Below are 25,788 nucleotides of genomic sequence, written 5' to 3' on the forward strand. Positions count from 1 at the left end.
CGAGTGAGTAGAATTAGATTACCGTTACTATTTGCATGCGAAAGATTTTACTTAAGCACCCCCCAAAACCCATCTTCATTGTTTTTATTTTATTCATAGAGCACTAACAATGTCAGGAGTTTTTTTTTAAACCATATCCAAATGATAAGTGTTAACGTTATTAACCGATTAACATGTTTGATACTGTATGCATACAGTGTATGGGACCCTCTGTTTTTATTATGTTTGACTGTATGACTGGGCTTCATGAACTTGGGGGTAGAATGAAGCAGGACCGCGGTTAGCAGTGTGGCATACGTTTGGGTGTTCGATGCACTTCATTGGGTTTAAGAAGTACATCGACATTCTTCTCCCGAGGTTTGGGGCGTGGATTAGAACAGGACAGAGCTCCCATCTCACCCCTTTGGTCATTTGCAGTTTAGTGAAACAGTGATGGGTATACCGGATAACCCGGGGAGGACTCGAATATGTCATACATTCACTTTGGAATACTGATGTCATTCCACCATGGAACTCTCATTCCATATTTGATTGATATCCGGCGGAATTTGAATACATTTTTATTGGATTTGTAAAATACATTTTGTACATCGCACAGCTCTGATCTGTTTGACCACTTGAGGACGAGCCATGCAGGTGGTTGGAGTTACAAGACGGACATTTAAATCTGCTTTTTTGAGAAAACTGTCTTTGCTGTCTTGATTTTGATCATATATTGTTTCAAATCAAGCACTTGATCGTAAGAAACCGGTAAATATGATGATTTATTTAATATTTTTGGTTAATTTTCGACTCTCAATCTGTTAAATTATGTTCACTTTCCAATGCATAGGCTACATGTATTGTGTGACATTACAAGGTTCCATATCTGGTTGTTTAGGCTTTGAAATGCTGGACTGATGTGAGATATTGATTACTTCGGAGATTGTACTCCTCTGCATGCCAATTAACACCGTAGGCAAACTTGTAATCAAACCGTCAGGAGTCAGGACCTTTTTCTACTGTTTAAACAGCGGGGTAGTTACTGTTATTTGCAGCCCACAGTGTCTGTTTCTAGGGAAAATGACGCGATGATTGCGAATTAAATTGTTTAAAAAAAGACATGTTTCTAAAGGCATGACAATCTTAAAAAGTCATCCAATGCCTTCCATTCACTCCTAACATACATACAGGCATTTACTGTACGTCCAATCCACTCTACGTGCAGAACAGACAGCATATCGAGGACCTGTCGAACCTGTTCCCCGTCTTTGTGTGTGAGAGACCCGGTCATTACGGTGTAGGATGTCACTCTCAACATGCTACGCCCAGCGACGGGAAAGCAGAGCATTATTATCAACAACCCCGTTTGTGTTTCTGTTCTCCAGAAGTATTATTATAGTAGTATAGCGTGATCTCGGAACAGCGAATCGCTAGTAGAAAATCCAGGCAATAATTGAACAAGATTACCGTTGGGAAATCGACTCGCATTGGGTGTCTTTTTTCCCCGAGATGCCACGCCAGAATCTGACACAATAACATCCCAAAATAACAGCACTCTGACTCTCTTTAGTTTATTGTATAAACCGCTTTAGCTGGTCCACAGTTTATAAACGCGTTATAGCCGTGAGGTGAAGAACTGATTTCTCCGCCTTCGACCATGAAAGGTCCACGGATCTTTCTGCCCAGATGCTGTTCCTCGCATTAGCTCGCCACTGGCAAACTAAATGTAAGATTCATATTTTTGTTGTTGTTGTCGATTTTATAGAACTTATCAACTGAGTCTACTGATGTCGATATTATTGTCATGTAAAAGATAACACGTTTGAATGGACAGCGATACTTTTGTATGCAAAAAAAAGAAAAAAAGATAAGTCTAGCCGGGTTCCGGATGTCAATAAACGTCGCGCTTCTTCTCCACGAACCCGACATGGTGACTGATAACAAAGACGGACTGGTTGTGTTTTCAGGGCCACCATGCTGCTGGCGTCCGCCGTGGTCGTGTGGGAATGGCTGAACGAGCACGGCCGGTGGCGGCCCTACAGCCCGGCCGTGTCGCACCACATCGAGGCGGTGATACGAAGCGATCCCCGGGGTGGCAGCGTCGTGTTAGGCCAAGTCGACAGCCGCCTCTCGCCCTACATCATAGACCTGCAGTCGATGCATCAGTTCAGACAGGACACAGGTAAGAGAGGAGAGTTGGGGAATGAATGAATGAATGGGATGTGGTAGGGGTGGCATGTGTAACAGACTAGACTTGGACTATAATATTTACTTTGATTTGGGTTCATTTGGTCAATTCGCCAAACCTTGTTTAAGATGCTGAGTGAGTCTTTGTTTGCTTGGAGATTGAACAGGGTAGTCGCAACCGTTCATTAGGTCTTTATGCCTTCTCAAGCTCAGCTGTCATTATGTTGTGTTCTTCACGTGCAGCTGGTGATTCAACACGAATTGCCTTAGGCTGGGTTGTGACTGGGGTACAAGTGAAGCCCAAAGAAGGTTGAGAAACCTTACAATTAGAATTAGGAATACAGTTAGAATGAATTCTAATTCTATGGCGGGGGTCCCTGACTTTGGCCCTCCGCTGTCAGAGAACGGGGTGAAAGTGTGATGACCCATAACAGCTGTGCTACAGGGGCCATGACTACGGACATTCTTTCCCCCTTTACCCCCCGAATCTAACGCATGCAGCTGCCGTGTGAGACTGAAATTGGGGTGGGATAAGGAAGAGGGTGAGGGATGAGGGAGAGGAAGAGAATGTGATCCTACTCTGCTTAATGAGCAGAGAATCCCCTTTGGCAGCCCCGTCTCCTCTGTAGGCTCAGGATCAGCGTCTCGTGGTGATTTCTTTAGGCTTGTCAACAGGCCAAATCTCCAGGGACTGTCTCGTCATGGATTTGGACGTGGGAGAGAGGAAGAGAGAGAGAGAGAGAGGGAGGTATAGAGAGAGAGAGAGAGAGAGGGAGGTATAGAAAGAGAGAGAGAGGGAGGGAGGTATAGAAAGAGAGAGAGAGAGAGAGAGAGAGAGAGGGAGGTATAGAAAGAGAGAGAGTGTGATAATTGGGAAGCCCCGACTCTCTCTCTCTTTGTTGAATTTGGGCAACAGATGTGAGCTCCTCTATTGTGGCCCAGACGTTCATGTGCACCCCACACACACACACACACACACACACACACACACACACACACACACACACACACACACACACACACACACACACACACACACACACAGAGGGACGAGTGTGGGAGAGACTTGTGAGAGCAGAGCCCAGGCGCACCAGGTTGGGAGACGGGAGAGGGCGTATCGGCAATTATAACTTCAGTGAAGTGGAAGATGGAGACAAGAAAAAGAGTGACGTAAAGAGAGGGGGAGAGAGCAGGAACGAGAGAACAGCTCAGGAGGAGTGTAGTTACACTGACGTGGAACATTCTGTTATTGAATTCCACCGTCGCTGATGATCCCAAACTTATGTGAGAGGAATGGAGAAAATGTGACTGCGATACAACAGCTTGTAGTTACCTACACTCTGTACAGTCACTGTGGCGACTAATGTTACTGGTTCTCCTTCTGTGTCTTGACTGTTTTAGCCCTGTGTGCCTCAACCATTCTATCTATGCTCTTAAGATTTTATAATCTTTCCCCAAAAAATGTAAATGAAAGTTTGTATCCTCTTATTGAGATCTTAGAGCTAATAGTCAGAGCCAAACTGAGGAGTTGGGCTGTCGTTGAGGGCTCATAAAAATGGCTTTCTCTTTTCGGTGGGCCTGTGAAGGTCACAGATAGTGTTAGCATTTAGCCACAGTCAACAGGCTTTTAGGAAATGCCGTATTTATTTTAAAAGTGGAGTGCAGCTTTCTGTGACACGTTTAGAATGGTTACAAAAATGAAATCCAAGCTGTTGTTATGGATATCTACTATGATGTCATGGAACTTCCAAATCCAAGTGTAGTGGAATGTAACCCTTGAGATGGAATTGCTAAGCAACCTCATAGTGTTCTAGAGAGGAATCATGGCAGATAGTCCTTCTGGTTCTGCAGACAATGCAAGCCTTTTGTGATAGGACACACTCATGCCCTGAGTCACTCTGTGTCAAACACACACACACACAGACACACACACACGCACACAATTTAGCAGGGAAGTTGGAGTGTGACGAACATTCTCTCACAGATTGACTGGGGAGATTGTGGTTGGTGGTTAATTTCCTTCGGGCTGTGACTTAAGGCTGAGTTTTATCTGGAAATATTGTTTTTGTAGACACAGTTAGTCACAACAGGCTTAATGTGGTTGTGGAAAACGACTCGTTGAGCAGCAGGGAGACTGAGACTAGCAGGCAGGCGTAGAGAGGGTTTGGGGGGGGGCGGGGGTAGAGAGGGTTTTGAGTGTGTGGGGGGGGGGGGGGGGTAGAGAAGGTTTGGGTAGAGGAGCAGTCAGCTGCCGTCTCGGCCCTCTGCTGCTCCAGCTGGTCCAGCTGAAGGAAGCACGTTCCCAGACACCCACAAAGCCCAGGGTCGGGGTGCAAGGGTCACAGGGTCACCCTGGGGAGGAAGAGGGAGAGGGTTTGAGGGACGCCAGGCTGTGGTAGGGTAAACAGTAACACACCCAAATCTCTCTCTCTCTCTCTCTCTCTCTCTCTCTCTCTCTCTCTCTCTCTCTCTCTCTCTCTCTCCCTCCCTCCGTTAGAGCTGTGAGTCTAAAGGGGCCCCAACTAAGATAGACCCAGGAGAGAGAGAGAGAGAGAGAGAAAGAGAGAGAGAGAGAGAAGAAGGGGAGTTGCCGTACAGAGAAGTGGTAGGGGGATGGTGGAGACTGGAGAGAGGGTGAAAAGAAGTTTGGAGGAGGGGGAGAGAGAGAGAGAGAGAGAGAGAGAGAGAGAGAGAGAGAGAGAGAGAGAGAGAGAGAGAGAGAGAGAGAGAGAGGGGGGGAGTAGAACATAACTTTTTCCCCAGTAGATTGTGCAACACTCTGTGTCGGGTTACGCTGAAGCCCTGGGGCCCCCTGGGTGCCGTCAGTCACCGCGTGTTTCACAACGCACACACACACACACACACACACACACACACACACACACAGGGTCACAAAGGGCATGCATGAACGCATACTCCACAGACATGCACGAATGCACACAATTCTTAAACACACACACACACACACACACACACACACACAGTTCAGGATTGTGTTTCTTTCTGTCCGATGACTCTCATGTGATTGGGTTTAGAGCATTAGGGGCAGCGGGCTACACAGATAGAAAGAGAAAGAGGGATGTAAAAAGGGGAGTCTTGTTTTTGTGCTCTGAGGTCGGCCTGACCATCTTGTGAACTCCTCTTCTGCGGCGATATGGGAGTTTATGTTGTCACACTTTTTTCCCTCTCTCTTTCGAGTGGGGGTGAGACCTCAGGATCTCTCTCTCTCTCTCTGACTATCTGTCTATCTCCCTCTCTCTCTGTGTGGCTCTGTCAGGAGATTTAGGAGAGAGAGAGAGAGAGAGAAAGTAAAGGAGTACAAAAGACAGAGAAAGGGAGGAGAGAAGAGAGAGGAGCAACAGGCTGCTGTGTAGGAGGAGAGGAGCAACTGAGGTCAGACAGAAGGAGAAGAGAGAGAAACAAGGAACAGAGGAAAAAGGGATAGAGGGGGAGGGAGTGAGAGAAGAACAGGGGGTGGGGTGGAGGGGGGTGTTATAGCTTTGTGATTTTGTCATTTGTAACCATGATGCGTTCAGCCGTGCTCTTTTCATAAGTAATCTACCAGCCCCTCTGTAGCCTGTCTCTTTACCTCAGCCTCAGAGCTCTGTCAGAGCGCTACATGGACTCCATTTCATCTGTAACATTTCATCAAGGCTCTTGTTTGATTTTAGCACGAGGCCCAGGCCAGCGTTCTTATGTTGTTTCTTTTTTTACTTTTTGTTTTTTAAACATTGTAGCTAAACGGACAATGGAAAGTCAAGACACAGTGGAATCGATCGTTGAGTTTTCCAACCCCGAATATACTGTATAAATACTTCTTCTCTGGAATAGTCAGAAGTCCGTCCGTCCGTCCCCCCTTTTAAATGTTTCACCTTTGACCTCATTCTCTGTCCCTCTAACCAAGCTTGACGGTATTAGCCACGCAGAGAGGGGAAATTAAACATGTCTGAAAAGTGTGTGTGAGTACTGTTGTGTGTGTGTGTGAGAGTACTCTTGTGTGTGTGTGTGTGTGTGTGTGTGTGTGTGAGAGTACTGTTGTGTGTGTGTGTGTGTGTGTGTGTGAGTACTGTTGTGTGTGTGTGTGTGTGTGTGAGAGTACTGTTGTGTGTGTGTGTGTGTGTGTGTGTGTGTGTGTGTGTGTGAGTACAGTTGTGTGAGCAGGCAGGCGGTGATTTAGCCCTGAGCAGAGCAGGAACTCCCAGCTGAAGGCCTCTGAGCCCAGGGTGACAGGTAGCGCTGGGAGAGGCTGACTGGCCACAGGAGTTTGAGAAAGGCTGGAGGGCATGGTTCTCACACTGACTAGGCGTGCTGCCGACTGGGTGTGGGTGTGTGTGTGATTATAGTCAGATGTGTATGTATCGGTCAGGGTGTGTGTGTGATTTATAGTCAGATGTGTATGTATCGGTCAGGGTGTGTGTGTGTGTGTGTGTGTGTGTGTGTGTGATTATAGTCAGATGTGTATAGATCGGTCAGGGTGTGTGTGTGTGGAGGGGGGCCGTGGCGGCAGGGGAACCACACTGGGCCATCTGGTCTCTCTGCTCCACCTGCTTCTGGCCTTTGTCTCCTCCAGGACTCTGGGAGCTCCAGCATCATGTCACTGCATGATCTACTGAGGCACTCGCCTTTATACACACACACACACACACACACACACACACACAACAGTACACGTACACAAACCCACCCACACACCCACACCCACACAGACACACACACAGAGCACCACAGGGAGTAGACGTGGAGTGACATGTGAAAGTGGGAGGAGACCCTCTATAGATTCAGCAGATAAGAGGAAGAGGAAGGACCACAGTGACGTTGTTATCAGCTGATCTACAGGATCAGCCTGGTGGGAAAACTCATCAAGAGCTGAAGATAAGACCAAGTGAAATGAAGAACACTGTCCTGTTGTCTTATAAGACCCCCCCACCCCCCCCCACCAATCTTACAACTGACTTTGACCCTGGAGATCCGTGTCTGTGTGTGGGCTATTTTTTTTCTAACACACCTGTTCCACCTAACCACGCTGTTTGTGGTTAGGCGGCTGTTAAATGGCTAAAATGTAAATGTGAATCATGAGGCATGAGTAAGTAAGTAGTAATGTTTATTTATGTAGCACATTTTACTACGACAAACAGCCGCCCAAAGTGCTTAACAGAAAACACTAGTAAAAGAGAAAACAACAGATAAAAACACACTAAAAACAAGTTGCAACACTGAGCAGGTTGTCTAGTGTACCTGACCTGAGTTGGTTCAGCTGAGTCATCTGGTCATAGGTGGGAGCATCAGCGCTCAGCGGCCCCCCGCCACGGCCGTCCCAGCAGGCCTCCTTCATCAGCGGTTCCATTGCACCCATGATTAAACAAGCCCATTATCAGATAAGTGTAGGTTAATGAATAGCTGTGGTTTAATGAGACCTAGCTGTTACCCCCCGCGCTCTCACAGCCTCTCTCTTCCCCTCAGGGACCGTGTGTGTGTGTGTGTGTGTGTGTGTGTGTGTGTGTGTGTGTGCGTGTGTGTGTGTGTGTGTGTGCGTGTGCCCGCATGCCAGTGGGCGTGTTTGTGCTTGCGGCCATAGGATGGCGGTTTGAATTAAGCAGGAAAAAGGTGGAGAGCAGTCGTACGAGTGATGATAGATCTAGGAGGTGCAGCGTCTGTCAGCAGTGAAATATGGGGGTTCATGAGGGGACCTGAATTATGGAGGAGCCGTCTGTGGGAACATGTTCAGAGATCAGGTTCTGAAGAAGGGACTAAAAATTAAAGAGAGCGCTCGGGTGGGGTGGGGTGGGGAAGGGAGGGGGGGGGGTGTGTGTTCTGTCTGTGTGTGTTCAACCAGCAGGTGTCGGAGGAGTGTTTACCTTCACAACTACCTGTTACTCACTGTCTTGTGTGCACCCTCCACACACACACACACACACACACACACACACACACACACACACACACCCACACACGTACACACATATACGTACAGCTGACTTCACAAGAGCCCCAGACCCCCTATCCAAACACGCACATACACACACTTAAATACACAGTAATACTTGCTTATTCACACACACACACACACATACACACACACACACACGCGCCTGACTGCCTATGAACCCGGCCTCACCCCCGCCGCCCCACCCTGTCCCCCGTGGCCTGGGCTGGAGAGGGTGAGGAGGAAGCTCCCTATTATCCTCCAGATGAAAGGAGACTGTTCTCCTCTGTTCAAAGAGAGGAGGAGCGGCCACAGGTACAAAGACAGACCCACGGGGGACGTGGTTGTCACCGGGCTGCTCTGCTCCCGCTAACTACCGCCTCAATAGAGATATCTATAGACCCGGGATATGGAAGAGATCCAAGGCGATACGAGCAGTACGTGGATGCGCGAGGTTGTGTCTTTTACAGGCCACAGCCTGGAGGGAGAGCCGTGTGTTCGGGCTGTTGTCGTAGACGAGACAAAGCAACGAGGTTGAATCGTTTCAGGCGCTCCGATTGTGACTAAACTCAGATTGTGACTTAATTATAAACCCTTTTTATTTAGAACATTCTCATGGGTGAGTAGCGTAACACGTTTCGTTTGTCGTTTCCTCTGGGGAAACGCTATGGTTCGTGTTTAGTTGTCGAGAACTAGAAATTCCAAAAATACTTAGACTATTCACATTTATTTTATCAGCCATGAATTTCCGCGTCCTTTGACGGCGAGGTTTGACTGAGCCGGCTTTGTTTCTGAATTGAAAGGGCCAATTTCCTACACCGTTCACCTCCATCACATTCCACATGGTGATTATGCTAATCCCAGGGTCAAGTACTCATTGCTCCTTTGGAATCATTGTACATTTAGAGAGAGAAAGACCTCCCCCATTTAAAGTGCATAGTCTCCCCCCCCTCCCCCCGTCCCATCCTGACAGACACACACACACACACACACACACACACACACACACACACACACAATGCACTCGCTGTCTGCGCCATACAAATGTGGGCCTTCTGCATTCACGGCCCTTTTTGATGTCTGTGTGCCCCTGTCTGGCGCTGGCAGGACTCTGTGTGTGTCCCTCATCTCCCCCCTGCTTGGCATTGGCTGAATGGCCATGGCACACGTTGCCCCTGGTTACAGCTCTGCTCTCTCATTGGGCGGTGACAGACCTTCCTCTCCGCCCGGTGCCGGGGTGTGGCGCTGAACGTTCTGGCAGAACAGGGCTCTTTAAATATCAGGGCGCCTGTGGCTCAGGAGGTGGAATGATCGCACGGTCTGCTTTTCGATCCCCTGCTCCTCCTGTCCACGTGTCGGGGTGTCCTTGGGCAAGACACTGAACCCCAAATTGCTCCCACTGAGTGGGCCGGTGCCTTGCATGGTAGCTTGCCGCCATTGGGGTGTGAATGAGAGGCCATTGTAAAGCGCTTTGGAATAAGGCGCTATGTAAGGGCAGTCCATTTGAACCAGTACTTTAAACCACTGGACCATCGCCACTGGACCCTTCTGTGAATGTGGCAGGTTTTTAGGGGGGGGGGTTCCTGTAATATTTCCTCTTGTCGTCCTGATGATTGTCATTGTGTCGCTGAGGTGTTGCTGTGAACAGAGCAACTTAGCTGCAGCTGAGCTCTGGCTCCTGGTAGGCTCCAGGCAGGCCTAGACCAGGTCCAAGATCAGACTACTCTACCCCCCCCCCCCCCCCAACCCACCCAATCCTAACATGACTCAGTTGTATCATGGAAGCTCTACTAGTGACTGGGGCTCTTTCCCATTGAAAACAACAACCATCTCTGTGCCTTCGTGTACTAGTGGTCAGTAGCCAACAGGCAGTAGCCAACCTCACCAAGTCACTTTCCTGTATGTGCAAATATACTCGGCAATAAAAAATAATTCAGATTCTGATCTGTGTGTCTAGAGGTGTGTTGAGTTCTGTTTAGGAGGGCTGTCATGTGAGGTCAGGTCAGGGTGATGGTGAATGTGGGAAGTGGGAACACGGCTTCTCTCCCGGTCCTCTCAGACACCCACCAGTAGAGAAGTGAAGACGTGGAACCAGGAAATACGTCTGTAGGATGACGATCAATCATGCAGGTTGGAATAGTTCCCAGGGCACAGTTCTGCCTCGGTTTTAACAATATAATAATTGAGAAGGGTGACTTTTTTGTTTGTTTGTTTTATTACCTGGTTCCGTTGTCCCCCGAGAGTCGGAACGCCCCCCCCCCCCCCTGCACTTGAGTTTGCGTCACATAACTCACGCACCTCGGTTGGCAGAGTTCCTGTGGTGTTGAACCGTGTTTTCCCCCCTCTTCCCCTCTTCCCCTCTCTGACCTCTGACCCCCCTCTGTGTCCCCTCCCCCGTCCCTCAGGTACCCTGCATCCCTCTCTAACCTCTGACCCCCTCTGTGTCCTCTCCCCCTCAGGTACCCTGCGTCCCTCTCTAACCTTTGACCCCCCTCTGTGTCCCCCCTCCCTCAGGTACCCTGCGTCCCGTGCGGCGCAGCTTCTACGACCCCACCTCGGCGCCCGGCCAGGGCTGGCAGTGGGAGTGGGAGAACGACGCGGGGTCCTGGACGGCCTACGACACGGAGGTGGGCATCGCCATCCAGGCGGCCCGGGACCGGCAGCAACCCTGGCTGGACCTGGCGCCCCTGGGGTTCTGCTACCTGGTGGACCTGCAGGGCATGACGCAGACCAACGGGCAGACGCAGAGGCGCCGCCGGGTCCAGAGGCGCTCCGACATGGCGTACCCGCTGGTGTCTGGGCCGCTGCCCCGGGCCGGAGGGGCGGGAGGAGGAGGAGGAGGGGGAGGGGGGCTCACGGGGGCGTTCCTGGGCGTCGGGGTGTCCGGGGTGAGCGGGAACGGGAGCGCGGGAGCGTACCCCGGCGGCGGCGGGAACAACAACAACGCGCCCATGCAGCAGGCCCTCGGGCAGCCCTGCGCCTGCCAGCAGTGCATGCTGGTCATGAGTGTGAAGGCCGGCACCCTGATGGCCTCGTCCCTCACGCTGGGCCGCCCCCGCCCCCCGCCGCTGACCAACAAGCCCCCCAGCCCCAGGTCGGCCACGCTGGGCCGGGGGGGGAGGAGAGGGGGGGGCCCCCAGCAGCAGCAGCCCAACCCCCCCGGCGGCTCCGCCTACTCCCGCACGCTGCCCCACGGCCTGTCCATCGCCAGGAACACCCAGACGCCCCGGCAGAACGCGGCCGCCTTTGCCCACTCCCTCTCCCTCCTCATGTCCAGCGCAGGCGTCCTCTCCCTCTCCTCCTCCTCCTCCACCCGCCCGCCTCCTCCGTCCCTCCCACCCCCTCAGCCTCCGTCCTCCTCCTCGTCCAATCAGCAGCCTCCTCCCTCGGCGCCCGCCACGCCCTCTCCCTCCGTCGTCGCCTCCTCGTCGTCGTCGATAACCATCGGCACCCTCGTCACCCCGGCGACCGGCGTCACGTCGCCCCCCTCGCCTGCGCCCTCCCCGTCGCCCCGGGTGATGGCGCCCCAGCGGCCGGCGGGGGGGTGTGTGAGCGCCCCCCCCCTCCCCCAGAGGGCCAGCCTAGCCGGGCTCAGCCGCCCCGCGCTGCAACGCATCGCCATGGCCCAGTCACGAGCCCTCATCGCCTCTGGGTGAGTCACACACACACACACACACACACACACACACACATGGACACAGACAAACACCTGAGACAGACACAGACAGACACAGACACACACACATGAGACACACACACACAGACGCAGACACAGACACAGACGCAGACACAGACACACACTAACACAAACACACACTAACACACACACATGAACACGGACACACACTGAGACCAGTCACAGGAACACACACACAGACACAGGCACACACACACACACACACACACACAGCTCAGGGTGATGTGGTCATGCAGCGTGAGTCATAGTTGGCTGACGTGGTTCCTCCTCCTCCTCCTCCTTTGTTTTTAAACGACGACACAACAAACTAGTAGTTGAGGATCTCAGTGCTGAGACGCTGGAGGCTACGGATGCTTCTGGAATGAGGGAGTGTGTTTACTTGTGTTTGGGTGTACGGGTGTTTGTGTGTGTGCGCGCGTGTGGGTGTTGGTGGGTGTACGGGTGTGTGTGTGTGTACGCGGTGGGTGTTGGTGGGTGTACGGGTGTGTGTGTGTGTGTGTGAGCGTGGGTGTGTGTGTGTGCGCGGGTGCTGACCATCTGGGGACAGAAGGCAGCAGTTGTGGAGTGGAGGAATGAGAGAGAAGGAGAGAGAAAAGAAAGGCGAGTGTCTGCGAGCCCGTAGGGTCGAGGGTTGGATGGGGGAGGCCAGGGAGGGTCAGCAGCTCCTCCCTCCATCTCTCTCCCCCCCTCTCTCCCTCTCCCTCTCCTCCCTTCGTACCCAAACATTTGTTCCCTCTCTCCTTCTCTCCCCTCCCCGTCTCCTTCTCCGGGTTCCCAGGCCTCCCCTGCTTTCTGGGGGCCCCCTCCGCGCCCCATTGTGTGCTCACAGCCACGTTTCCATGGCAACCTTTGTTGGAGCGCCGAGGCCTGGTCGGCATTAGCAACACAATGGCGCCTCTCCACAGCTACCGGCCAGAGGCAGGGGTAGGGGAGTTTGGGTGGGGTGGGGTAAGGTAGGGTTAAGGGGGAGGGGGGGGGGTGGGGGGTGGAGGTTGTAGAGGGTCGGCTTCAGGGGGTGTATAGGGTGGTGTGTGTGTGTGGGTGGGTGTGTGTGGGGGGGGGGGGGGCAGTGATGGGGGGTTAGAGGAAAACAAAAGCGTCGGGCACAGTCATTATTGTACGCCTGTGTCTCAGTCTGTCTTGAGGCATTTGTCAAGGAGATTTTTGGGGGGTGGTTGTGTGGGGGGGGGGGGTTGAGGTGGGGGGGGGCAGAGCCAGCCAGACACACTCACAGTCATACAGACACTGTCAGAGACGGGGAGGGAGAGAGGGAATAAGGGAGGGAGGAGGGAGAGAAAGAGACAAAGGAACGAGTCAGCAACTAGCAAGAATTGATCACACTCGGGTGTAAGAACTCAGACCACAGAGGGGGGGGGGGGGTGTGGAGAGATAGCTCTAAGGTAATACATTTAATGTGTTTAGTCAGGGCTCGACATTAAGGCTTGTCCGCTTGTCCGGGACAAGTACATTTTATGTTCGGACAAGTGGACTTCCTCCTGCAGTTGTCCGATGGACAAGTTCAAACAAAAAAAGAAATCAATATGTATTAATATCTGCAAAACATTAATTCCTCCTTCCGATCTGAATAGTAAAAAAAAATATTACAAGCAAAGCGATGCCGCGCCTCATTCTCGCTGAGGCTATTTCAGTCTCTCGTAGTTCGTTATCGTCATAGTTCGTAAATTCGCTCAGACCGCCAGAGCGCACACTGCGTTCAACGTCATAAAGAGACCAAGTAATTTGATTGGACAAAAGGCATTCCATGAGTGCTGATCAGATTCCAGAGCGAGTTTACGAACGCAGCCATAGTGTTGTGGGTCTCCTGTCACTAGTGCCATTCGCGTGAATGCATATTCGCTTCTTCTCAATGCCGCTTATTTTCATGTAGTTCTATATTTTAGGTTTGAAGTTTTAAGACCAGCACATCGCAATGCGAACTTCAGAATGACACTAATGATAGATTTCTAAATTTGAATATAGGATACTATCCAAAAGTTAGCAAATAAGATTGCTTCCATTGGGGAGGGACTATAGTTTTTTTGGTCCATCAGAGATTTTGGTCCATATTGACACTATAATATCACGCAACAGCCCGTCTGGCACCAACAACCAACCATGCCAGGTTCAAAGTCACTTAAATCACCTTTATTTCCCATTCTGATGCTTGGTTTGAACTTCAGCAGATCGTCTTGACCATGTCTACATGCCTAAATGCGTTGAATTGCTGCCACATGATTGGCTGATTAGATATTTGCGTTAACAAGCAGTTGAAAAGGTGTACCTAATGAAGTGGCTGGTGAGAGTATTATTATTAATATTATTGCTTTTTCAAAATCTTTGGATTTGGACAAGTAACTTCAGCTCTCGGACAAGTAAAAGATAAGTTCACTTGTCCGAAGGACAAGTACCTGAAAAAGCTTAATGTCAAGCCCTGGTTTAGGCTATGTCTATCAACTGTGGGTACTTGCGCACTCACATGCTGATACAGAGACACACACACACACACACACACACACACACACACACACACACACCCAGATGCTCTCACACAGTGCTGCATGTAAAGACCGAGGGGGACACACGCAGAGAAAGTAAATATTGATGGACCTACGAGGCCACAGGAAAGAATGTGCTATTTTTCCTTCAGTGGGGGAGTGTGAGAAAGACACAAAGGAGAGGGAAGAGAGAAGGGCTGGGTGGGGGCGGGGGCGGGGGGGAGAGAGGAGAGATAGAGTGAGTGAATAACACAGAGCTAGGGAGGAGAGAGCGCCGTTGAAGACAGGATCAGATGTAAAGCGAGGAGAGCGATATACGTGTACATAATCATCACATTTACGCATCGATATGTATTCAACTCAACAGGTCTCGTGACAACAGGTCTCTTGCATTAACCCGTCTGGCCTGTAGAGGGAGCCCTGCTAGACACTCGATCATGCAGTCCTCTGCTTTGTCTGGGCGTCGTTCTCGGTTTTTTATTCTTCTTTTTGTTGTCATAGTTTGTTAAGGTCAGGGATTGTTGAACTGGGTTTTTTAAAGGTTGTCTGTGTTTGTGTGTGTCTGTGTCTGTGTCTTTGTGTGTGTGTGTGTGTGTGTGTGTGTGTGTGTGTGTGTGTGTGCGTGCGTGCACGTATGTGGTCCTTGTGTGTGTGTGTGTGTGTGTGTGTGTGTGTGTGTGTGTGTAATAACATGCCTTGACTCTGCATAAGAGTGTGAGAATGTTTGGGAGTTTGTTTCTCTCACTGGTAAATCACTCCCGCTCCTGACTACGATGACCATCTGGGGACAGGGAGGAGCTGAGGAAGGGAGGAGGAGGAGCGGAGGGAGGGAGGGAGGGAGAGAGAGGGGGGATGACAAAGGAGGGGGAGTGTCTGTGATGGAGTGGGGGTTGGGGTCATGAGGTCAAGAGGCTTGTCCACCCCCCTCCCTTCACAGCCTTGTCAGCCAACCCCCTGTCCCCAGACATCACCACAACACAAACAAACACTTCCCAAAGTAAATCACATCACACACACATCACACACACCCTCTGCCGTCTCCTGAAGTGAACTAAAGTGTTTAAGTTTTATTGTTACGTCACATTACACAAGTGTAAGAGAGTAAAATCCTCAGGTTTCGGTTCCTGACATTGCAACACAAGACAATAAGGCGATAAGCATACACGTCAAGATAAAAAAAAAAGTGACAATAGTACAGGACTTGAGTGACAAATAAGACAATTAGCAGTACAAATAGTAAATAAAATAGATAGTTCAAGTCGTAAAGTGACGTGTGAGCTTAACGTTTAGGTAGTCTGTATACATGCGGTGTGCTTGTGGATGAAAGTCAGTTTCCGTCTACAGTGGGCTTGTTCGTGAGCCTGATCGCCTGGGGGGAGTAGCTGTTGGTTAGCCTCTGAGTTTTGGCCCTGAGGGTCCGGAAGAGGCTTCGTCTTTTGGACGGCATCGGTTCAAAAAGACTGTGGTTGGGCTGGCTGGGATCTTTGATGATCCTCTGGGCTTTGCTGACACACGGTTTGTTGTATATGTCCTGGATGGAGGGAAGCTCACACAACTACAACTACCCAGCGACATTAAACACAACTACCCAGCGACACTAAACATGTCAACGCACACACAGCCTCAGCACATGGAATGGAATGGAATAGACTTTATTTGTCATTGCTACAGTACAGGTACCAAACAACGAAATTTAGGAGGGGTGGCTCCCCTGGTGTTAGGAAAGGAAAAAGAAAACACATTTTAGAAAAAGCATAGATGCATAAAATCACAAGAAGGTAAGGAGCTGGTTTACATCAATAAAGGCTATGTACACAATCCACTGTACTATACTGCACAGATAGTCAACTAGGGTTGTCATATTGCACAAAGAGTATTTTTTTCACATTATTTTAAAGTGTCACAGTTTGCAGGCTTGAAAATGTACATGTTTGTGCCTCAGCACTAGCTGCCATACATTCCGTCCGGACTGTCCTGGGCCCAGAACTTAGGCCTTTTCTGTGTTCAGGGCCTTGACGGCCCTGTGGTAGAAGCAGTCCTTCAGTCTGTTTGTCTTAGCGGCCGGGGTCCTGTACCTCCTGTTCGAGGGCAGCTTGACAAAGTGTACGTGCCCAGGGTGGGTCGGGTCCCTGGAGATCTTGGAGGCCCTCCTGAGACAGCGTGTGTTGTACAGCTCCTCCAGAGAGGGGAGGGGGGCGCCGGTGATCTTCTGTGCTGTTCTCACGACTCTCTGTAGCTCGTTTCTCTCCGCTGTTGTGCAGCTGTGGAACCAGTTGGAGATGCCGAAGGTGAGGATGCTCTCCACTGCGCCGTGGTAGAAGGCCACCAGTATCTCCTGCTTGTTGTGTTGTTTCCTGAGGCATCTCAGGGTGTATAGCCCCTGTTGTGCCCTCTTGATGGTGCCTTTAGTGTTGTCCTTCCAGGCCAGGTCATCCCGCATGTTGTGTCCCAGGAATCGGAGGGTTGAGACTCCCATGACCCATGACATGACCCAGCCTCAGCACATGACTCTCTATGCTGACCAAGAGGCCACCGCGACGGTACCAGAAAATTGCCCCTTGTGGTTCAGGTCGGGTCTGGGTCCTGAGACATGGACTCTACCTACCATGAAGCCCCGGGTGGAGGAACAGCTTATCGCTTATCCTCCCTAGCCTCTGGGGGGGGGGTTCTTCTCCGAAGCAGGAACAGTCTCTGGGAAGCGCGCAGCATCTTATGTGAAATGAATGTGCAATAACACTATGTGCAATATGACAACCCTAGTCGTCTTACCTGTACAGTATAGTATAGTGGATAGTGTACATAGCCTTTATTTATGTAAACCAGCTCCTTTCCCTTCCTGTTTTTTTTTCTTTTTTTTTCTTTCCTAGCACCAGGGGAGCCACCCCTCCCAAATTTCGTTGTTTGGTACCTGTACTATAGCAATAAATAAATAAAGACCATTCATTCATTCATCTCAACTTGCTGAGATGTAGAGATGCTAATGTCTAAAGCACTGTTATAATTAGCTTTGGTAATTAGCAGAGGAGTTGTACAGAGGGAGAGGGAGGAGGTGAGAGAGAGAGAGGTGGAGAGAGAGAGAGAGGAAGAAGGTGTAAGAGAAAGAGAGAGGGAGGAGGTGTGAGAGAAAGAGAGGGGGAGGTGTGAGAGAAAGAAAGGGGGAGAGAGAGGGGGGGGGGAAGAGAGAGGTTGTCTTGTCCAGAACATCAACGTGCTAAAAATACATAACTACACATAATTAGATGATCACACAGTCCTTGCTTTTGAACACGTACGTTTGTTTACAAGGCATGTACCACTTACCGAGTAGCCTACGGCAGACGATACAGTGAATCCAAACCACAAATTATCACTAAGGCTGTGTTTGTAAATTCGCTCTGAGAGTGCCGGAGCGCTGGGTTCAACGTTATAGAGACCCAAGTCATTTGATTGGACAAGAGGCATTCCATGAGTGCTGATCAGATTTCCAGACCGAATTTACGAATGCAGCCTAAGTATTTAGTGATTCTAAAACTGTATGTTTGTTATATCGAGTGGGCTCTTCAACACTTACATACGGTACCTTGTTTGTGTACAGAACACTGGCCTATATATTGTTGTGTGTGTGTGTGTGTGTGTCTGTGTGTCTGTGTGTCTGTTTAATCTGTTAGTCTGTCTTATTCAAGGCTTGCCTGTCCATGCAGTATGTCCACATGCATCAGTTCATAGCTTCTAGGCCCCAAGCAGCAGAAGCAGCATGTGAGAGGCTCTCTGGAGCAGCACTCTGCTCTCTCCATCACTCATCTCTCTCTCTCTCATTCATGCTCACTCACACCCTTGTACCTAATTATTCTGTCATTACATTATCAGTCACACATCACCCCCCCATCCCCACCCACACCCGCCCCTGCCCTAATTATGATATCTGTCTGTCTGTCTGTCTGTCTGAATGCCTGTCTGCCTGCCCTGTCTCTGTCTGCCTGTCTGTCTGTCTGAATGCCTGTCTCTGTCTGTCTGTCTGTCCGTCTGCCTGTCTGTCTGTCTGTTGTCTGTCTGTCTGCCTGTCCGCCTGTCTGTCTGTCTACCTGCCTGTCTGCCCACCTGTCTACCTGCCGGTCTTTCAGTCAGTCAGTGGGACAGCTGGAATGTGTGTTAATTCTCTCTCTAGATTAGCGGGGGGGATCAAACTTGAGGAAACCTTCTCCAGTCCAGGCCCTCTCTGACCACTTAACCCGCAGGTTGCAAGCGCAGCAGCCTTTCACCAGGCGCATTAATAACCTCATTGACTGATGCGGTTACTGGTCCTCTCCACAGCAGGGTGCTCCCCTGCCTGTACACCCACCACTGTGGACGATGATTCAACCAGACCTACTCCGTTCTACCCGTTCTGTTTGTACGCCTAGAGCCTTGTCTGTGAGTGGGTGACCAGTGACCGTTCTGTCTCAGGGTCGGGAGTGTGTGTGTGGATTTGTGTGTGAATAGGCGGAAATACCGTAGGTTGAATGAATGATGGGAGTTCCGAGATCTGAGGGAGGTTTTGAACAGACAATGGAGATGAGTGAATATTCATTATTATGAGTATTTATATTGGAGGGGGGAATTTATAAGATTTTATTGATACCGATTCCAGTATTGATTCTGTTTATCGGTTCGATTTTTTTTATCGATTTCTGATTCTGTGTAGGAAAAAAAGTAGGCCTACACAGGTTTTCAGCATCTACGCAGCTGTTTTATTATCTTGAGTCTTTGAACACAGTAAAAATAAATTAAACGGTCCTTTTCTCAAAAGGATATAACTTTGAAAACAAATATAAAACTGATAAACTCAACAGTTCTTCTGCAGAAGAATTAGCAATGTCTGCTTTCTCTGGGAGGATCCTAGATCTCTCTGGGCTGTTACCGGTAATTACTCAACTGGAACTGGTTCTCGATTCCGATCACTAATCAGTGGACACCCAGACCCACACACCCACACACACCCACCTACGCGCACGTATTACTGTAAACGTCATACAGAAACACACGCGCCCTCAGTGACTCACTCCCTCGAGGGAGAGTTAACCTAAAGCTGCTTAGCCTAAACTCAAAGCTTGTTGAGGCCAAACGCCCGACCGGAAACAACAGATGACGCCCGCCCAGCAGCTCCTCCCAGGTCCTCCTCCCCGTCCGCCCGCCACGTCACGCCTGACGCCAGGCGTCTCCTTGGTGATCAGTCCGACGCTCAACGAACAGGATAGTGTATGTGTCTTAATGAAACCCAGTTATAACGGAACAGTTCGACGTCCTTCCATTGTCATAACACACACACGTGCACATGCACACGCACGTGCACACACACAAGCACACACGCACACACACACAAACACACATCTCCCATAAGGTGAATTCCCTAAGTGGACCATACCCATCCAAAGCAAAGACCCCATCCGTTCTCTGTGACAACACTAACCCTGCCCCTCAGATAGGAGATCAGTCGGTAACGATTGACTCTCAGTCTTTGTCCTTACGCCTTCAAAGCAACTCTTGAGGAAGAATTTTACAACCCTAGATCAAGAGCCAGTCAGTCAGTCACACACACACACACACACACACAAACACACACAGGGTGGGGTGGGGAGGGCAGGGCCACACATCCTAACGAGGGTCATTAATGGTGGCCTAACAGGCTGACCCCCTGCTATGAGGGTGTCGTCACCCCCCTGGTTCCAACCCTAACTCTCCGTCGGCTAATTTCATGTCAGGAAGCGATAAAAAGGAAAAACAAAGCCTGTTTGTTATGCGTCCACTTGGCCAAGCAGCATAAATACATGACATTGAGACTGTTCACTCACTCAGATGATTCCCTCTCATAGGGAAATGTACTCTGGCCCCATTTCCACAGTGTGTTTGTGTGTGTGTGTGTGTGTGTGTGTGTGTGTGTGTGTGTGTGTGTGTGTGTGTGTGTGTCTGTGTCTGCGTCTGTGTGTCTGTCTGTGTGTACGTGTGTGTGTGTGTGTGCGTGTGCGTGTGTCTGTGTCTCTGTGTGTGTGTGTGTGTGTGTGTGTGTGTGTGTGTGTGTGTGTCTGTGTGTGTCTGTGTGTGAGAAATTCAGTGTTCACGAGAGGACGCTTGCTGTTGCTGGATCAAAATATCCCGATGGTGTTGTCGTCAAACAATTTGACATATCAATAATTGTTTTTGTATTATTACTATTGAATTTGTCCAGCCAGGTATTTTACAAGTACGCTTAAAAATCATTAAAGCAGACACAGTATTCACAGTAAAGCAGTATTCACAGTATTCACACAGTAAAGCAGACAGTATTCACAGCCCGAATAAGTTGGCAATCTTATCACGATATGGAGGGTCTGCTGGGAAGAGAGAGATTCTACGCCCCAAGGTGAGAAGCTCAATAACGGGCCACACTGCCACGACCGCTCAGAGCTTCTGAATGAATGACGCCTATGGAATATGTCGGGCGGTGCAATACTTGGGATAGGTCGCCCTATGTCCTCATCCGTGTGTGAGTTTAAAGCGTGCAAGTGTGTGTGTGTGTGTGTGAGCGTGCATGCGTGCATGCGTGTATGTGTCTGTGTGTGTGTGTGTGCGTGTATGTGTGTGTGTGTGTGTGCGTGTGCGTGTATGTGTGTGTGCGCGTGTGTGTGTGTTTTCCGTTTGCGGCCAGGTATGGTTCTGAGCCGTGACGCGCTGATAATCCCCGGCAGGTGTGTGACATCCTGGCTCACTGAGGTCAACGGATTACTATAAGACAGGAGACGTGACACTCACTCTCTCACACACACACACCCACACACACACTCTGCTTCACACACTACGCCACAAGAGAGGGAGAGGTAACCCACCTGTGGAGAGGAGAGGAGCGAAGGAAGGAGACAGAGAAGGAGAGGAGGACAGGGGGTCCGAGCGGAGGAGAGAACAGAGAGTGTAGCTCCTGGTGGTGATCTTTCATCATATCAGCCCAGCGGGTCTCTGCTTCCTGGAGGAGTGACACCCAATCGATTCCACTGTGATTTGTGTTCTTTTTCCTTTATCTATTTATTTATTTTTGCTTCTTTGAAACACTTAATTGATTTGCTCGGCCTGACCTCTGTGTGTGCAAGGATGACAATCCTGAAGTCTTTTCAGTGAGTATTGATCTGTGTGTGTGTGTGTGTGTGTGTGTGTGTGTGTGTGTGTGTGTGTGTGTGTGTGTGTGAGAGAGAGAGAGAGAGAGAGGCCATTATTTTGGACTGCTTTGGCAACAGAGCACCGGCCATGATGCCTACTATTGTGTGGTTGTATTATCGATGCTGTCAAAAACAACGGCTGTGACGTCACTGTGTAGCAGAGCTTCAGATGAGAAAAGGCACGGAGCAGATACGATCTGGTGGCAGCGTCGATACCGAGGCAGGCGCGCACCACTCCACAAAGATAAAAGACATGGATATATATATATATATATATATATATATATAACCTTCTAAATAGAATCATCTACACATTCTAGAATGATTGCCATCAGAACTTCTACATTGTTGTGTGGAATGGTCGTTTGGTGGGAACAATCACCTTCTTCTATGGTTACCTGATTCTATAGTTTCAGGGAGAATTCCAAGGTTGTTCTGGTGGTTTTATCAGGCTGTCATGTCTGTGCCTGTGTGTGTGAACCAGGTCACCAGTCTGGCCTTGGGATGGGAGTGTTTGTCTATTTATTAAAGGCCAAGCAAGCACACACCATACAGAAACCTACTTGTACATGAATGAGATCATGGAGGATATTCCACGTTCTCCTCCTTCAAAGGATTGGGATTTAAACTTGCTTTTATTCGTTAACAATTCTTATTGTAGTTTTTACTGACTGTGCTTGCGTTTCACTTTTTAGTATTCTTGTTCTCTACAAGGAATGTAGTGTCTTTGAGTACTGGGGAAAGCACTATACAACATGAATGCATTATTATTGTTATTGTTTTTATTATTATTATTATTATGATGATTATTATTATTATTATTATTATATTACAAAACGTCTTACTTTCCATTGTGGTCCTGGAGTGATGATGTTGTTGCCAGTAGAGATTACAGCTGGCCCATATATACACCTACCTACTTGTGTGTGAATGCAGCTGTCTATAAGTGTGGCAACACGGCTCCATGCACTTAACCTCTTGTGTTCCCTCATGGATTAGATTTATAACAGAGAGTGGGTGGAAGCCTGATGTACTTAAAGCAATAAAACAGGCTTATGTGTATGTGTATGTGTATGTGTATGTGTATGTGTATGTGTATGTGTATGTGTATGTGTATGTGTGTGTCTAGAATGTTTGTGTGTAACCAATTGTTGTTGTTGTTGTGTTTCAGTGTGCCCACTGTCCCAGTGAAGAACCTCAATGGAAACAGCCCTGTCCACCCTGCACTGGCAGGTAAGGGAACACACACACACACACACACACACTTTTTAACAAATTGTTGTGGTATCGGTCGGATCAGCCAAAGAACCTTTATATGACTGGTGTATCTCTGTATATCTGTATCTACTGACCGGCGCCCCCTGTCTGTTGTGTTAGGTATCACAGGGATCCTGATGAGCGCGGCCGGCCTCCCCGTGTGTCTGACCCGCCCCCCCAAGCTGGTGCTGCACCCGCCCCCCGTCAGCAAGGGTGACATCAAACCCATCCCAGGGCTGGGCCACTGCTGCCGCAAGACCACCAAGAAACAGGCCCGCAAAGGTGGGTTAGGGGTCACACACACACACACACACACACATACTCATGCAGACACACAATCTCACACACACATATACATACATACATACATACTCATGCAGACACTCACGCACATTCACGCACACACACACACACACACATACATACATACTCATGCAGACACACACACACACACACTCACGCACACACACACACACACATACTCATGCAGACACACACACACACACACACAGTCCACACACACATACATACTCATGCAGACACACACACACACAGACACACACATTGTGAACACACCATGTTTGCCATACACCAATCCACCCCCCCCCCCCCCTCTCTCTCCAGGCAAGACTCCAGAGGAGGTGGTGAAGAAATACCTCCAGAAGGTCAGGAGCCCCCCTGATGAGGTAAGAACATCACCTCACACACCACCACTGTCACCTCACACACGCCACTATCACCTCACAAACACCACCACCACTATCACCACACACAACCACTATCACCACACACACACCACCACTATCACCACACACCACCATTATCACCTCACACACACCACCACACACCTCACACACACCACCACACACCTCACACACACCACCACTATCACCACACACACACCACCACTATCACCTCACACACACCACCACACACCTCACACACACCACCACACACCTCACACACCTCACACACACCACCACACACCTCACACACACCACCACTATCACCTCACACACACCACCACTATCACCTCACACACACCACCACTATCACCCCACACACACCACCACTATCACCACACACACACCACCACTATCACCCCACACACACCACCACTATCACCTCACACACACCACCACTATCACCACACACACCACCACTATCACCCCACACACACCACCACTATCACCTCACACACACCACCACTATCACCACACACACCACCACTATCACCACACACACCACCACTATCACCCCACACACACCACCACTATCACCTTACACACACTACCACTATCACCTCACACACACTACCACTATCACCACACACACACCACCACTATCACCCCACACACACATACACACCACCACTATCACCACACACACAGGGTGTGATACAGTAGAAACCTTACCAGATTCCAACTCTAAAATATCAGTTAAAAAGGAGTTAGAAACATATTGTTACTCACTAGGACAACGTGGATGACTGAATGAAGACAATTAATCGAAGAACTACTCTGCTCCCTCCCTCCCTTCCTTCCTTCCTCCCTCCTCCTCCTGTCCTCTTCTCCTCTCAGGACTGCACCATCTGTATGGAAGCCCTCGGGGGGCCTTCGGGGTACAAAGGCCCCGGCGTGGGGGGCTTATCGCGGGCCGAGTCGGTGGGCCGCCTGGCCCAGTGTGGACACCAGTACCACCTGCAGTGCCTGGTGGCCATGTACAACAACGGCAACAAGGACGGGAGCCTCCAGTGCCCCACCTGCAAGACCATCTACGGGGTCAAGACCGGCAACCAGCCACCCGGCAAGATGGAGTACCACGTCATCCCCCACTCGCTGCCCGGACACCCCGACTGCAAAACCATCCGCATCATCTACAACATCCCGCCTGGCATCCAGGTACAGGCCCAACCGCACGCTATACACACGTTTTTTATTATCGGTGGCTACGCTACACACCAGGGTTGAGGCTGGCCGAGGAGGTAGGAATGGGAGGACAGGCCTCGTTGTAATGCGTGGAACGGTATCTTAACACACGCGTTTAATGCCGTTCCTCCTTCCGTTCCGCGCATTACAATGAAGCCCGTCCTCCGATTTCTATTTTCTACCCTCTCCGGCCTCCCCTGCTACACACACTTACAACATGATCACGGTGATGTAGCGATGCACGTTTGATTCTACAGCGTGTACATAGCTGACACGCTAAGTGCTACACACCACAAAGAGCGCGTACTGTTCTCAGGACAGTTAGAATTATGCGTCGTATTCCTCGCCTTCTGTAGTAACTCAAGCATGCGGAAGTGTATCATACGTTTCTCTAATGCTATACCCCCTCCCCCCTTTTCTCTCTCTCTCTCCCCCTCTCTCTCTCTCAGGGTCCTGAGCACCCTAACCCAGGCAAGCCCTTCACAGCCAGAGGGTTCCCACGCCACTGCTACCTCCCTGACAGTGAGAAGGGCCGCAAGGTAAAGACTGCTCACCCGCCTCCATCCCAAAGACCGTCTCCCACTCCCACACTAAGCCGTGACCAAACGTCGCTCCGTGACGCGCACCGACACACATGTTACCACAGCGCCGTGACGCAATCAGACTCGTATCAGATGAGCAGTATTCCATGTCTCTGTTATCTCAGTTATACATATCAGTAAGGAGGACCATACCAACTCTAAACCCCTCTCTTGTCCCTGCCCCCCCCTCCCCCCCACCCGTAGGTGCTGAGGCTGCTGCTGGTGGCGTGGGACCGCAGGCTGGTCTTCTCGGTGGGCACCTCCAGCACCACGGGCGAGTCCGACACCGTCATCTGGAACGAGGTCCACCACAAGACGGAGTTCGGCTCCAACCTCACGGGCCACGGCTACCCCGACCCCGGTCACCTAGACAACGTCCTGGAGGAGCTGAAGGCCCAGGGCATCACCGAGGAAGAGGAGGGCCCGCAGTGAGAGGAGGAGGAAGAGGAGGGAGGAGGAGAAGAAGGAGGAAGAGGTCCAAGAGCAGACAATTAATACAGAGCAGACTCTACCAGCACTTAAACAGGTGGACGGAAAGGGAGAGAAGGACATTTTTGGCTGGTTGATTCGAAGATGCTGATTGACTGGAGGGTTTA

General features: G+C 50.1%; 1 protein-coding gene across 1 annotated transcript; it reads left to right on the forward strand.

Moving 5' to 3' along the window:
- Positions 1-1,613: 1,613 nt before the first annotated feature.
- Positions 1,614-25,624, forward strand: LOC308160068 (E3 ubiquitin-protein ligase DTX4-like; the record flags this gene model as incomplete). The annotated part of the gene is given in 10 exon segments (XM_080533932.1): positions 1,614-1,708; positions 1,950-2,164; positions 10,552-10,601; positions 10,603-11,744; positions 22,598-22,659; positions 22,804-22,965; positions 23,308-23,369; positions 24,264-24,584; positions 25,061-25,150; positions 25,397-25,624. Coding segments are annotated over 10 exon segments (2,334 nt in total). The 5' UTR covers positions 1,614-1,706.
- Between the last annotated feature and the right edge of the window lie 164 nt (positions 25,625-25,788).

The sequence above is a fragment of the Nansenia antarctica genome (genome assembly GCF_963989245.1).
Source record: "Nansenia antarctica genome assembly, chromosome: 6".
NCBI lineage: Eukaryota > Metazoa > Chordata > Actinopteri > Argentiniformes > Microstomatidae > Nansenia > Nansenia antarctica.